Consider the following 14,102-nt stretch of genomic DNA (forward strand, 5'->3'; position numbering starts at 1 on the left):
CTAAGGTGCTAGATTGTTGATCAGATTTCACTCCCTAGGAGAGGTGGTGATCATTCAGCAATCCTTAAGAAAAGAGAATTGCGATGGATCTATGATCTAGATAGCTTGCACCCTAGAGGCCTCAATGTCGAGTTTAGGTGAGAGCCTTTGGATTTGTGGTTCGCTTCCCTTTCCCTCCTGTGTGATACACCTTCCTCACAAATGTATGACAGTGCAAGAGAATTGTGAAAAAACAACATACAATTGTAATTCAATATATATAAACATTAATATATGTATTCTCTCTTTGCCTTTTAGATGGTTTTAATACACATAGTATTGGATACGGGTCCGTGAATTATGTCCTTCTGGAAGCTACACAGACCAGAGTTGATATCATCGTTCTCTCCTCTCTGCGCAAATCCAGATTTGTAATCTCTTCATAGATTTAGATTCTTTATTTATTTTCCTGGATGCGATGCTGTTAGATGATATGGAGGGATGATCCCTCTGTGGCTGCATTATTGCGCGCGGTCGGGCTGCTGATGTCGATGTGGTTCATGGAAGTGTCCCCCTTCGACACCTGCGGCCCCTTGGTTCGGTGTCCCTCTCGGCGGGGTGGGATCCTGATCCATCTGCTGACATATGTAGGAGATCCCTACTGCGGCTATGTACCTTTACCTTATCCAGGTGACATCCTTTACAGCTCACATCGGTGGATTATGTATAAATATACAACTATAGGGCAACTTTCCCTTAAACAAGATGGCGACGCTCGTTTGATATCACAGAACGCATGCGCCACATCCTCTGCACCATGACTCATACGATGACGTTTATCTGGACATGCGCATGATAGAGATAGAGACGCTCAACGAACGCGATGGTCTATGTGGGCGCTATAGCTTCCGAAGGCCTGATTTCTACGATCCGTATTTACTATTATAACACTGTTTTTAAACATGATCTTTATTGTCATCACTTTCATATCATTTATGTCTTTCTACGTAAAGGGACTTGTTCCCGAGAATGTAGATCATATGGCACATGTCACTTTATGCACATGCACTTTGTTTTCTATAACAGATGTATGTAATTGCACTTTGATTGTAACTTCAATGTGATTGGTCCTGCACTTTTGATATGCCTATATATGCTTCCATTTTCACTGTCTCTATGCTTGAGTAAGGCTCTTGTGAGCCGAAACGTCGCAAGTTTGCCATATTATGGGTGATTAAAACACTTTGTTTCACCATCAATTTTGGAGTGTAGTCCGACTTTTTCCGTATATATATATATTGTGGGGATTTGCTCTGGTAGACAGGGTAAGCAGATACAGTACAGAGGCCAAAACCAGTTGGTAAGGCAAAACTTCAGTGTTTATTCACACATAAGGAAAAAACTAAATGACAATTCGCAGTCTTGGTGTTAGTTCACACAATGGAAAGTCCAAGGACAAAACAATCACCTTGTTAGCAGTTTTTTCACCAGTAGTCCACAACAGGCGTTAGGGGGCCTGTTTCCCAGCATGCAGCTCTCAGCCCTCCAGCACGGCACAAAGCCTCAGATCTCAAACACAGACTGACTACGCTCCCCTGTCAGAGAGGAGTAATCCACCCCAACTGACAGTGCTGACTGCTTTGAAACCTGCCAAGACCCGGCCTGGAACGTAGTAGCCACCCATCCAGCACTTTGTCTGCTCCCAGTAAAAGCCGTTCCGGATCAGCTTTACAGCCATACTAAACAGCTGAAGTGTCAGACTGCAATACTGACAGGAAAAAAAAATGTCTCTTACCTCACCGAGGCTAGGAAACTCAGTGACACGTACCGTCCATCAATGATGGCCCCTTGTTCCTTCCTACAATATATATATTGTGGGAATTATCTCTGGTAGAGGCAGGATTGACCGGCTTGCGGACATTCAGAGACAGTGACACACAGGATGAAGTCCAAACAAAGTTCCACTTTATTGTGGTTTCAACAGCAAAAACAAAGGGCAAAACACAAAAACAAAATCTGCTCGTCTGAGCACTACCTAAACAGTGTTTCACTAACTATCCTATACATGGTACTGCAAGCCCTGAAGTTCCTCTCACAGCAAGTTACTCACAAGCACCAGCATATCAGTCCCAGCTCTTTTCCAGCTCTCATTTATGAAAGTACTGCAGGTGCAGCTAATCAGAGACAGCAGGCTAGAACTCTTACCAGAAGTGAACTGCGGATTGGGGAACCCGCCCAACTCTTCCCCAATCCAAAACTCCAGGCCCTATGTTGGTTTTTAACAAAGCCACCTCAGGAAAGCTTGGCCTTTCCACTACATACTGGGCATTTCCTGGAGCTTAAGCTGCATATGACAGGATTCTGGGGGAAAAATACCTGCCATCAACCACTCTACCTGTCACAGTTATGAGCCTCCTATTGGATAATTACTGCATGGGCGATTATCTTTCAGCTGGCAACAAGTTATTTAACCCCAACTGATGCAACGAGTTGCTTCTCATTTCTTAAACAACCATGTCAAAAGACACATCTCGTGGTCATGGAAAATATGTTAGTCTGTTTGAGAAGGGTCAAATCATTAGCATGCATCAAGCAGAGGAAACATCTAAGGAGATTGCAGAAACTACTAAAATTGGGTTAAGAACTGTCCAACGCATTATTAAAAACTGGAAGGATAGTGGGGACCCATCATATTCGAGGAAGAAATGTGGCCGGAAAAAAAATCCTGAATGATGGGCGATCACTTAAACCTTTGGTGAAATCAAATCTAAGAAAAACAACAGTAGAACTCAGGGCTATGTATAATAGTGAAAGTAAGAGCATTTCCACACGCACGATGCCAAGGGAACTCAAGGGATTGGGACTGAACAGCTGTGTAGCCGTAAGAAAACCACTAATCAGTGAGGCAAACCCCCCCAAAAAAATTTGCTAGGGAGCATAAAGATTGGACTCTGGAGCAATGGAAGAAGGTCATGTGGTCTGATTAGTCCAGATTTACCCTGTTCCAGAGTGATGGGCGCATCAGGGTAAGAAGAGAGGCAGATGAAGTGATGCACCCATCATGCCTAGTGCCTACTGTACAAGCCTGTGGGGGCAGTGCTATGATCTGGGGTTGCAGCAGTTGGTCAGGTCTAGGTTCAGCAACAGTATGCTCAAAGAATGAGGTCAGCTGACTACCTGAACATACTGAATGACCAGATTATTCCATGAATGGATTTGTTCTTCCCTGATGGCACGGGCATATTCCAAGATGACAATACCAGGATTCATCGGGGTCAAATTGTGAAAGAGTGGTTCAGGGAGCATGAGACCTCATTTTCACACATGGATTGGCCACCACAGAGTCCAGACCTTAACCCCACTGAGAATCTTTGGCATGTGCTAGAGAAGGCTTTGCGCAGCAGTTAGACTCTACCATCATCAATGCAAGATCTAGGTGAAAAATGAATGCAACACTGGATGGAAGTAAATCTTGTGACATTAAAGAAGCTTATCAAAACAATGCCACAGCGAATGCGTGCCGTTATCAAAGCTAAAGGCGGTCCAACTAAATATTAAAGTGTGTGACCTTTTTTTTTTTTTGGGTGGCAACTTTTTTTGGGGGACAGGCAGTGTTTATATTTATAATATCTACACATACACACACAAAAATGTACATTTATTGCTATTTATTTTACGTAATTTTTCTAACTAAAATGTTATGATATATAGAGCTGTTTCTGTAGATACCAGTGCATTGTACAGGAATACTAATGAAGGTTTTTTAGTTAAAGAAATTTGTTTCAGAAATAACAGAGTGCCCTGGAGTACACTGGTAAGGTTTGTGAGTAGAGTTGAGCGGACACCTGGATGTTCGGGTTCGACAGGTTCGGCCGAACTTCACAAAAAAGTTTGAGTTCGGGACCCGAACTTGACCCAAACGTGACCCCGAACCTGAACCCCATTGAAGTCAACGGGGACCTGAACTTTGGAGCACTAAAATGGCTCTAAAAAAGTCATGGAAAGGGCTAGAGGGCTGCGAATGGCAGCAAAATGTGGTTAAGAGCATGGCAATTGCTCTGCAAACAAATGTGGATAGGGAAATTACTTAAAATAACATAAAATACATAAAAATAAAAAATAATAACCTTGATCTAGGAGGATGAGGTCCATATGGAGTAGGAGGTTGAGGAGGCGGTGGATGTGGCAGTGTAGGTGGAAGCGGCGGTGGAGGAGGTAGCCAACACAGTTTTTTTATATTTTATTTATTTTTTTGTTTAAATTAGGGTACACCCCAAAACATTGGGAATATAACCTGTGATAACACCCTCCAGCCGTGCTAAACAAATGTTCAGACAATACACTGGCTGCAGGGCAGGCCAGTACCTCCAAGGCTTGAAGGGCAAGCTCAGGCCATGTGCCCAATTTGGAGACCCAGAAGTTGAAGGGGGCAGACCCATCAGTCAGTACGTGTAGGCGTGTGCACACATACTGCTCCACCATGTCACACGTCCCCGTGATGTCCACGATCCAATTGGATATCCACCATGTTAATCACGGTTAGTGGCGAAATCAGGGTTCCACGCTGGAGAGGGAGCGTGAGAAAGGATGACCACATCCAAGGGAAGTCAATGTATGAAATTAAATGTGATCGAGCGGAAATGTGGGACAAATTATAGAAGCCGAAGCTTCCAAGTAAAGGAGGGGCACGCGGCAATTACTCACTCCTGACTCGGGGAGGTAGTGACGATAAATAACAATACAGGACTCTTAAGATGCCCTGTAATTGGAATGATTAATAAAAAATTATAGGGTATTTTGGATTTGGAAACGTTAGACAGGAGAGGCTCTGCTGCCGCTTTGTTGACTCTAGATAACTTCTGCCTGATCGCACGTCCCCGTGACGTCCACGATCCATTTGGATATCTTCTCTATCAACTTTCAACATTCTTTTGTGCGCCTACCATGGTGATCACGGTTAACGGCGAATCAGGGTTCCACGCCGGAGAGGGAGTGTGAGAAAGAAATATCGCATCCAAGGGAGTTTAATGTGATCAAACGGAAACGTAGGACAAGTTGTTAAAGTTGAAGCATCAAATGAAAGGAGGGGGCGCACGTCAATTAAAGACAAATTTTAGAAATTTAATTTCCTGTCACCTATGCAGAGCAGGGGTTTTTCATCGTCAAAAATTTTCATCGTCAAAAATGGGTTAATGTCATCCACAGATGATTTTTAAAAATTTCGATTCCTGTCCCCTGTGCAGAGCAGGGGTTTATTCACGGCAAAAATGGTAAAATGTCCTCCAAGAATGAAACAGACGAATGAGTGAAATGTATTTCCTTGTCCACTAGGTAGAGCAGGAGTATATCACAGCCAAAAATTTGTGAATGTCACCCAACTATATAACAGGAAAATTAGTGAAATGTATTAACCTGTCCACTAGGTAGAGCAGGAGTATATCACAGCCAAAATTTAGTGAATGTCACCCAACTATGTAACAGAAAAATTAGTAAAATGTTTTAACCTGTCCACTAGGTAGAGCAGGGGTATATCACAGCCATAAATTGGTGAATGTCACCCAACAATGTAGCAGACAAATTTGTGAAATGTATTAACCTATCCACTAGGTAGAGCAGGGGTATATCACAGCCCAAAATTAGTGAATGTCACCCAACTATGTAACAGAAAAATTAGTGAAATTTATTAACCTGTCAGTAGGTAGAGCAGGGGTATATCACAGCCAAACTTGGTGAATGTCACCTGAAAATGTAACAGACAAATTAGTGAAATTTGTTTACCTGTTTACTAGGGAGAGCAGGGGTATGTCACAGCCAAAAATTTGTGAATTTCACTCAAAAATGTAACAGACAAATTAGTGAAATGACATAAAATAAAATACTAAAAAAATAAAATAAAATCTTGATGTATTAGGTGGAGGTCCATATGGAGTAGGAGGTTGAGGAGGCGGTGGACATAGCAGTGTAGCTGGAAGCGGCGGTGAAGGAGGACGAGGTAGCCAAAACAGTTTTTTTTTTTTTCATAACATTTTATTATTCAATTTTTGTGAGAAATCAAAGTTACAGATTGTCTGGACATTAATATATGTACAGTATGACATACATATCAAGTACAGCATGTCTCATCTGAGAATACAAACATTACATGTGTCATTCCCACAATAACTATGGCAACTAACCCCCGTACTTCCCACCCCCCCTTACTGTCTGAATGCGCCTCCACTCCTCTACACACTATTTCTTACTATAATAAAAGAGTCATTGATTATGACACTTTCAAATTCCCCAAGTTTCCACGAATATCTTTTTTAAGGTACCATTCTGTATATTTAAAGTTATTCATAAGGATCTTAATTTATTCTGCTGATAACTGTTTGGCAATGAAAGTCGACCATTTATTCAAAAATCTCGTCGAGCTATCGTTTTTATGAGATATTGCTTCCACCTGGTCCATTAACAGGAAATATCTCATTAGACCTTGAAATTCTTCCTTTGTGGGAACTTGCGGCTCTAGCCACTTTTTTAACAGACATTTTAAAGCTACCAATAGAACCTCATCTATCAATTTGGGTATTGATATCTTGTCCGGGTACATATGGAACAAAACCACCTCTGGATCACATGGTAAGTCAATGTGCCACATATCTTTGATCCATGCCAATACCCATTCCCAATATTGTCTTGACTTGAGGCATAACCACACTCCATGATCTAGATCCGCCTTCATCAATCCACATTTTGGACAGTTGGTCAATCTGGAATCTCCACTGTTCGTTGGAGCTATATTAAAAGCGTATATCGCTCTATGCATCAGTTTCAATTGCGTTTCTCTCCACCTCTCACATATCACTGCTTTCCTTGTCCTAATCCACCCCACCATCATCTTATCTTTCCAATCTGGGCCCTTCAACAACTTATTCCATCCCCCACTGTTTGCAGCAAAAGTCTTATCATTATCTCGATCCCTCAGTATTTTATAAATGTCTGAAAGTGACCATTTCTTTCCTATCTGCTTGAGTAATATATCCAATCCGTTCATCTTACATTCTTGACTAACATCTTTTAGCCTCTCCTTGCAGAAGTGCATTATCTGGTAATATTGCAATTCTTGTCCTATTGGGAGTTGATACTTATTGCTTAACTCCGATAATGTCAAGTATCTTCGTCTGTATCATGTATTAAGTGTTGGAACGTAATAATACCCCTCTCTTTCCAACGATGGAACAATTTGTTAGTACTTCCCATCTTGAAGTCAGGGTGAGACCATAATGACATGTACTTGGATGCCCTAAAGGAAAGATTATATAATTTTCTCACTTCCTTCCATGTCACTATTGTGTCCCTAATTATTACTGAGCCCTTAATTTCTGCTGGCAGAGTTGCCAACTGAGCATGTAGGAGAGCTCCCAAATTCCAACTCTCGGCTAGTTCTTTTTCCAATGTCACATTGGAGTAAAAAGAATTCATAGCCAACCAGTCTCTACAATGATGGAAGAGACTAGCTAAATTGTATCTCCTCAGGTCCGGAAAGCGTATTCCACCCTTGTAGCGGATTGTATTTAGCCTGGCCTGTTTGGATCATGTAGGACGACATTCGGTTGATTGTATGGCTATGTATTGTAAACTGTAATGTTTACTGTGTTGGATGCATTGCTTTTCTGTGCCTCCTCCCCTCCCCCTTTTTATTTCCTGTCCCATTCTTTTCCCAGCAGGGTGTGGTCTCAGGGACACTGGGAGACCAGTAATCTAGCTGTTCTGTCCCTCCTCCATCTCCCATCAGCCCTTGCTATTGTCTGTCCCCACCCTTCCTTGTACCATGGTCATCTATGTGCCCCATTGTATGTAAATAAGGCTGTTGGGGGGTTTAAAGTGTGTGCCATGTCCAAATAAAGTTAGTTCTGCTCCTGATGCTGTGTGTCGTCCAGTCATTGGGATTGCTGTTGGGATATTATTGGACTATTTTGCCTGCTGGAATTACTACTCTATGGATTTATGATACTTGTTCCTGAGCCTCACTGGGATCTTAGGTGGAGATTGGCTGTGGAATATCAGCTCTCCGCTACATTGGTTGGCAGCGCTGGGATCCAGACTCACAGAGGAACAAGGATTAATGGAGATTGATTACTCCACTTTAAAACGATCCACACTTAAAGATCTTCTGGAAGCAAGAGGTATTTCAGCCAGCAACAAAACAAAGGCAACACTTATCTCTGAAATAATGGCAGAAATCCGAGCAGAGGATGATTCGGTCACTGCACAGAGGGATGAGAGAGACGGAACAGAGCAAGCAGAGTTCCAAAGGCAGCTCTTATTCAGATTGTCATTTTATGGGGAGAACCCACCAGTGGAAATTATCTCCAAGACAATGACAGAGGTTCAAGAATTTATAACGCGGCAAAGGAGACCACAAACACCAAGCCCAGCAGTGTCTATGGTGCAAGAGGGTAAGCCAAAAATTCCATACCAGGCATTTAAAATGTATGTAGAAGCGGAGGAAGATATAGATGCATTCCTCCAAGACTTTGAAAGACTATGCACGTTACATAAAATACATATGGAAGATTGGGTACCCATCTTAGCAGGACGGTTAACTGGGAGGGCAGCTGAAGCCTACCGTACGATACCAGATACGGAAATTAGGAATTACAGCCGTGTCAAAGAGGTTATCCTGGCCCGATATGCTATGACACCAGAGGCATACAGGAGACGGTTCAGGGAATTGAAAAAAGCTGAAAAAGACTCGCATGCAGAATGGGCTTGCCGTTTACAAAGGGCAGCCCTCGGATGGGTACAGGCGAACCAGGCACAGTCCATGGAGGACCTATTACAAATGCTGCTGCTAGAACAGTTCTATGATGGGATACCCGCAGACCTGCAGGAATGGGTGAGAGACCGTAACCCCACGTCTATCACAGAAGCAGCTAAAAAGGCCGATGACTATATGGATGCCCGTAGGCAGCACAAGCTTGTGGGTGTTAAACCAGCTGTGCGACCTCTAGGGGGAAACCAATTTTCAGCTAGCACCAACACACCACTGAGACCGCTCCCCCCACCACCTCCTACAGCGGCTCAACCGAGGTTTCGCCCACCCTCCTCTGTGCAATGCCACCAGTGCCAGAGGTGGGGACACTACAAGCGGAAATGCCCGGAGCTTAGAGACCGATCCACCTGGATTCGACCAGGACCACCACCGAGAGCAGCAGCACACCACTATCAGGAGGAGACACCCACCGCTTATGGCTCTGCAGTTCCAGTCACCACTATAGAACAGTGGGAAGTACTCCACGAAGCCAACCCACTACAAGCACAGGCGGATAATCGGCAGCACCACAGGCAAACAGTATACCTGGAGGGGAAACCTTTGCAGGGACTCAGAGATTCGGGAGCAACCATAACCTTGGTCCAAAGCCACTTGGTCGCGGACAAAGCTAAAACCAATAAGACTGTGGCTGTCAGGGTTGCTGGGGGAGCCGTATATCGGCTGAATACAGCAAGGGTTCATTTGCATTGGGGTGCGGGGTCAGGGACTGTGGAGGTGGGGTTGATGCCCCAATTACCCGCAGAGGTGATACTGGGAAATGACCTGGGAAAGCTCACATCTGCATTTGAGCCACAAACCACAACCACTGAGGAAGCACATCCAGTGGTCACCAGGCAACAGGCCCGCACCCAGGACTACAACACACTGCCGGAGGTCCAGGTAAGACAACCTTCCCCTTCCCTAGACTGTGTCCCTTGGGCCCCTCCTGACGAATTTGCGGCAGAGGTGATCACTGACCCTACTCTACAGGTATATAGAGACAAAGTCACCTCTGACCAACCGGGGGCGGAGGGGGAAAGATTTGTATGGGATAGGCAGCTATTATACAGGGAGTCAGACAAGCAGGTAGCTGGGTCAGACCCGATCGTTATGAGACAGCTAGTTGTACCACAGAGGTACCGAGCCGAACTGCTCCGGATAGCGCACGATATTCCGTTATCCGGACATTTGGGGGTCAGTCGTACTAGATATCGGCTGACCCAAAGTTTCTTTTGGCCAGGAATTAGCCAGGGAGTACGCAAATATTGCAGCACCTGTGATACGTGCCAGAGGGTAGGGAAGAGGGGGGACCGGCGGAAAGCAAAGTTACACCCGCTACCTATAATTGAGGAACCGTTCCATAGAATAGCCGTAGATATAGTAGGTCCCCTCCGAAAACCTACCCCCTCTGGCAAGAGGTATATTTTGACGGTGGTGGATTACGCCACTCGCTACCCAGAGGCCGTAGCCTTGACAAACATCCATGCAGAAACCGTGGCAGAGGCCCTGATGCAGATTTTCTCCCGGATGGGATTACCCAGGGAGATCATCTCGGATCAGGGTACTCAATTCACTGCAGAGGTCACCCAGCACCTCTGGAAATTTTGCAAAATCAGACCTATAATCAGTGCCCCCTACCATCCTCAGACCAACGGGCTCTGCGAGCGGTTCAATGGCACCTTAAAACAAATGCTCCGAACCTTTGCTGAGACCCACCGAGACTGGGAACGATTCCTGCCTCACCTCCTCTTTGCTTACCGGGAGGTGCCGCAGGAATCCACAGGATTCTCCCCATTCGAATTGTTGTTCGGGAGGAGAGTAAGGGGACCGCTGGACTTAATTAGGGAGCATTGGGAGGGAGACAGGAGCGCAGACGGCACCCCCATTGTACCATATGTGTTGGCGCTCCGAGATCGCTTGGAAGCTCTAACCAAGACGGTAAAGGAAAACCTCCAGGCGGCTCAGACGCGCCAGCGCACATGGTACGATCGGGGCGCCAGGGACCGTAGCTTCCAGGTTGGGCAGAAAGTTTTAATTTTGAAACCTGTCCGACATGATAAGTTACAGGCCGCCTGGCAAGGCCCTTATAAAGTAGTGGAACAGAGATGTGACACCACTTATATAATTGGCAATTGCGCAGGGACCGGAGGGCGACGAATGCTCCATGTGAACATGATGAAGCCCTACCAGGAACGCTCAGAAGAGGTGACCGCTATTTGTGCACCCAGCTCTGAAGAGTTTGACAGTCTTCCCCTGCCGGATCTACTGGGGGACGGTCAGCTGTCTGGGGATTTAGGAGAAGTTGTACTGGGGGACCGGCTGAGCCCACAGGAACGTACCGAGGTACAACAGCTGCTAAGAGAGAAGCAGGAGACCTTCTCCAATGTGCCTGGGTACACTCCTCTGGCCACTCACAGAGTAGAAACCCCAGGGCAACTACCCATGCGCCAGACCCCGTACCGCATCCCTGAAGCGGTGCGAGAGAATATGCGTAAGGAGATCGACGAGATGCTCCAGCTGGGGGTGATTGAGCCCTCAGACAGCCCATGGGCATCTCCGGTAGTCCTCGTACCAAAGCGGGACGGTACAACCCGCTTCTGCGTAGACTACCGGAGGTTGAATGAAAAGACTGTATCAGACGCTTATCCGATGCCCAGGATAGATGAACTGCTAGACCGGATGGCCAGAGGCCAATACCTCACTACTATTGATCTGTGTAAGGGGTACTGGCAGATACCCCTGGCTCCGGACGCCATCCCTAAGTCAGCCTTTGTCACCCTATTCGGCCTATACCACTTTAAGGTTATGCCATTTGGGATGAAAAACGCTCCGGCTACGTTCCAGCGGATGGTGGACCGACTTCTAGATGGGTTCCAGGACTACACCTGTGCCTACCTCGACGATATTGCAATTTTTAGCAATACCTGGCAGGAGCACTTAACCCATATAGGAGCGGTTCTAGACAGGATTAGGGAGGCCGGTTTGACGTTGAAACCGGCCAAATGCAGTATAGGAATGGCCGAGGTACAGTACCTGGGCCATCGAGTGGGTTGTGGGAAACAGAAGCCAGAACCAGCCAAAGTAGAGGCTGTAGCCCAATGGCCTACCCCTAGGACTAAGACTCAGGTGTTGGCATTTCTAGGGACCGCAGGATATTACAGAAAGTTTGTCCCCAATTATAGCGCCCTGGCCAAACCCCTTACTGCCTGACCCGTTAGAACCTTCCCCGCCAAGTAACCTGGACCCCGGAGTGTGAGCAGGCCTTCCAACATCTGAAAAATGCACTTATTAATGCCCCTGTCTTGGCAGCTCCCAATCCAACTAAACGTTTTCTTGTTCACACAGACGCTTCTATGTTTGGATTGGGGGCAGTGCTGAGCCAAGTTGGGGCCGATGGCGGAGAACACCCCGTGGCTTACATCAGTCGCAAACTGTTACCCAGAGAAGTAAGCTACGCCGCCATCGAGAAGGAATGCCTGGCTGTGGTGTGGGCCCTAAAGAAGTTACAGCCGTATTTATATGGACAGGCTTTTTCCCTGCTCACAGATCACAACCCGTTAGTATGGCTGAACCGGGTGGCTGGGGACAATGCCAGGCTGCTGCGCTGGAGTTTGGCGCTGCAGCCTTTTGACTTTAATATTCAGTACCGCCCGGGCAAACAAAATGGAAACGCTGACGGGTTGTCGAGACAAACTGATTTGGAGAAATGATCCGTGAGCACCCCGGACATCCCCAAGCCGATCCGTGCTGGATCAGACTGTGCATGCCGGCTTGTGGGCAAGGGGGAGCAGTGTAGCGGATTGTATTTAGCCTGGCCTGTTTGGATCATGTAGGACGACATTCGGTTGATTGTATGGCTATGTATTGTAAACTGTAATGTTTACCGTGTTGGATGCATTGCTTTTCTGTGCCTCCTCCCCTCCCCCTTTTTATTTCCTGTCCCATTCTTTTCCCAGCAGGGTGTGGTCTCAGGGACACTGGGAGACCAGTAATCTAGCTGTTCTGTCCCTCCTCCATCTCCCATCAGCCCTTGCTATTGTCTGTCCCCACCCTTCCTTGTACCATGGTCATCTATGTGCCCCATTGTATGTAAATAAGGCTGTTGGGGGGTTTAAAGTGTGTGCCATGTCCAAATAAAGTTAGTTCTGCTCCTGATGCTGTGTGTCGTCCAGTCATTGGGATTGCTGTTGGGATATTATTGCACTATTTTGCCTGCTGGAATTACTACTCTATGGATTTATGATACTTGTTCCTGAGCCTCACTGGGATCTTAGGTGGAGATTGGCTGTGGAATATCAGCTCTCCGCTACAACCCTTTTCCACCGGTAAGTACAGTTTCTTCATAGCTATTCTAGCTCTCTTTTTTGACCATATAAATCATGAAAAGGCCTTGCTCAATGCCTTTACATCCCTATGTCTGATTAATATGGGCAGGGTTTGCATTGGGTATAGTAACCTGGGGACACTTATCATTTTAATCAAATGACACCTACCCAAAATAGACAGAGGCAAGGAGTGCCATCTCTCTAGTTCTTGTTGTATTTGTTTTATCAGTGGTGTATAATTAAGATCATATAAAGAGTGAGGGGAAGAACCAATTTTGATACCTAAATAAGTGATATGGTTCTTTGCGACAGACACCGGACAATCATGTATTTCTTTCCTTGTTCCCAAATGCGGTTTCCCTATATAGAGAAGTTCACACTTTTCGGTATTAACTTTGAATCCCGAGCTTTTCCCAAAATCTGCTAGCGTATTGAATATTTGATGTATATCCCTAGAGGGCCTTGACAGATATAAAATTATATCATCTGCAAAAAGCGAGGTTTTAACTTTGCATGATCCTATTTTTATGCCTTCAAACACTCATGGTTGCCCCAAATATCTAGCTAGTGGTTCAATTGATATATTAAACAATAGTGGGGATAAGGGACACCCCTGCCTTGTTCCTTTTGAAAGTGGAAAGGATTGAGAGATAAAACCCGGTAGCACTATTTGTGCCTTAGGGTCTGAGTACATAGCCCTTATATACGTGCGAAAGGCACCCTTGATATTCATTGCATCTAACACTTGTGTCAGCCATCCCCAGTGAACTTTATCAAAAGCCTTCTCGGCATCTATTGTAAGGAGCGCTGGTGATTCTTCTATTTGCTGTCCTCTATTAACATAGTCCAGTACTGTCAGCACCTTCCTGAAGTTGAATACAGCCGATCTGCCTTTTACAAAGCCCACCTGAGATACTCCAATCAGGTGCGGCAACACAACAGCTAGCCTATCCGCCATGATTTTCGAGAATAATTTGTGATCGGTATTTATGAGGGATATA

General features: G+C 45.5%; 1 protein-coding gene across 1 annotated transcript; it reads left to right on the forward strand.

The window, feature by feature from the left end:
* Window positions 1-7,923: 7,923 nt before the first annotated feature.
* Window positions 7,924-12,688, forward strand: LOC122932657. The gene is made up of 2 exons (XM_044287193.1): window positions 7,924-8,420; window positions 12,122-12,688. The coding sequence occupies exons 1-2, from the start codon at window positions 8,087-8,089 to the stop codon at window positions 12,484-12,486; spliced, it is 699 nt and encodes a 232-aa protein (XP_044143128.1). The 5' UTR covers window positions 7,924-8,086; the 3' UTR covers window positions 12,487-12,688.
* The last annotated feature ends 1,414 nt before the right edge of the window (window positions 12,689-14,102 follow it).

This window comes from Bufo gargarizans, chromosome 3 (assembly GCF_014858855.1).
Source record: "Bufo gargarizans isolate SCDJY-AF-19 chromosome 3, ASM1485885v1, whole genome shotgun sequence".
In the NCBI taxonomy this organism is placed as follows: Eukaryota; Metazoa; Chordata; class Amphibia; order Anura; family Bufonidae; genus Bufo; species Bufo gargarizans.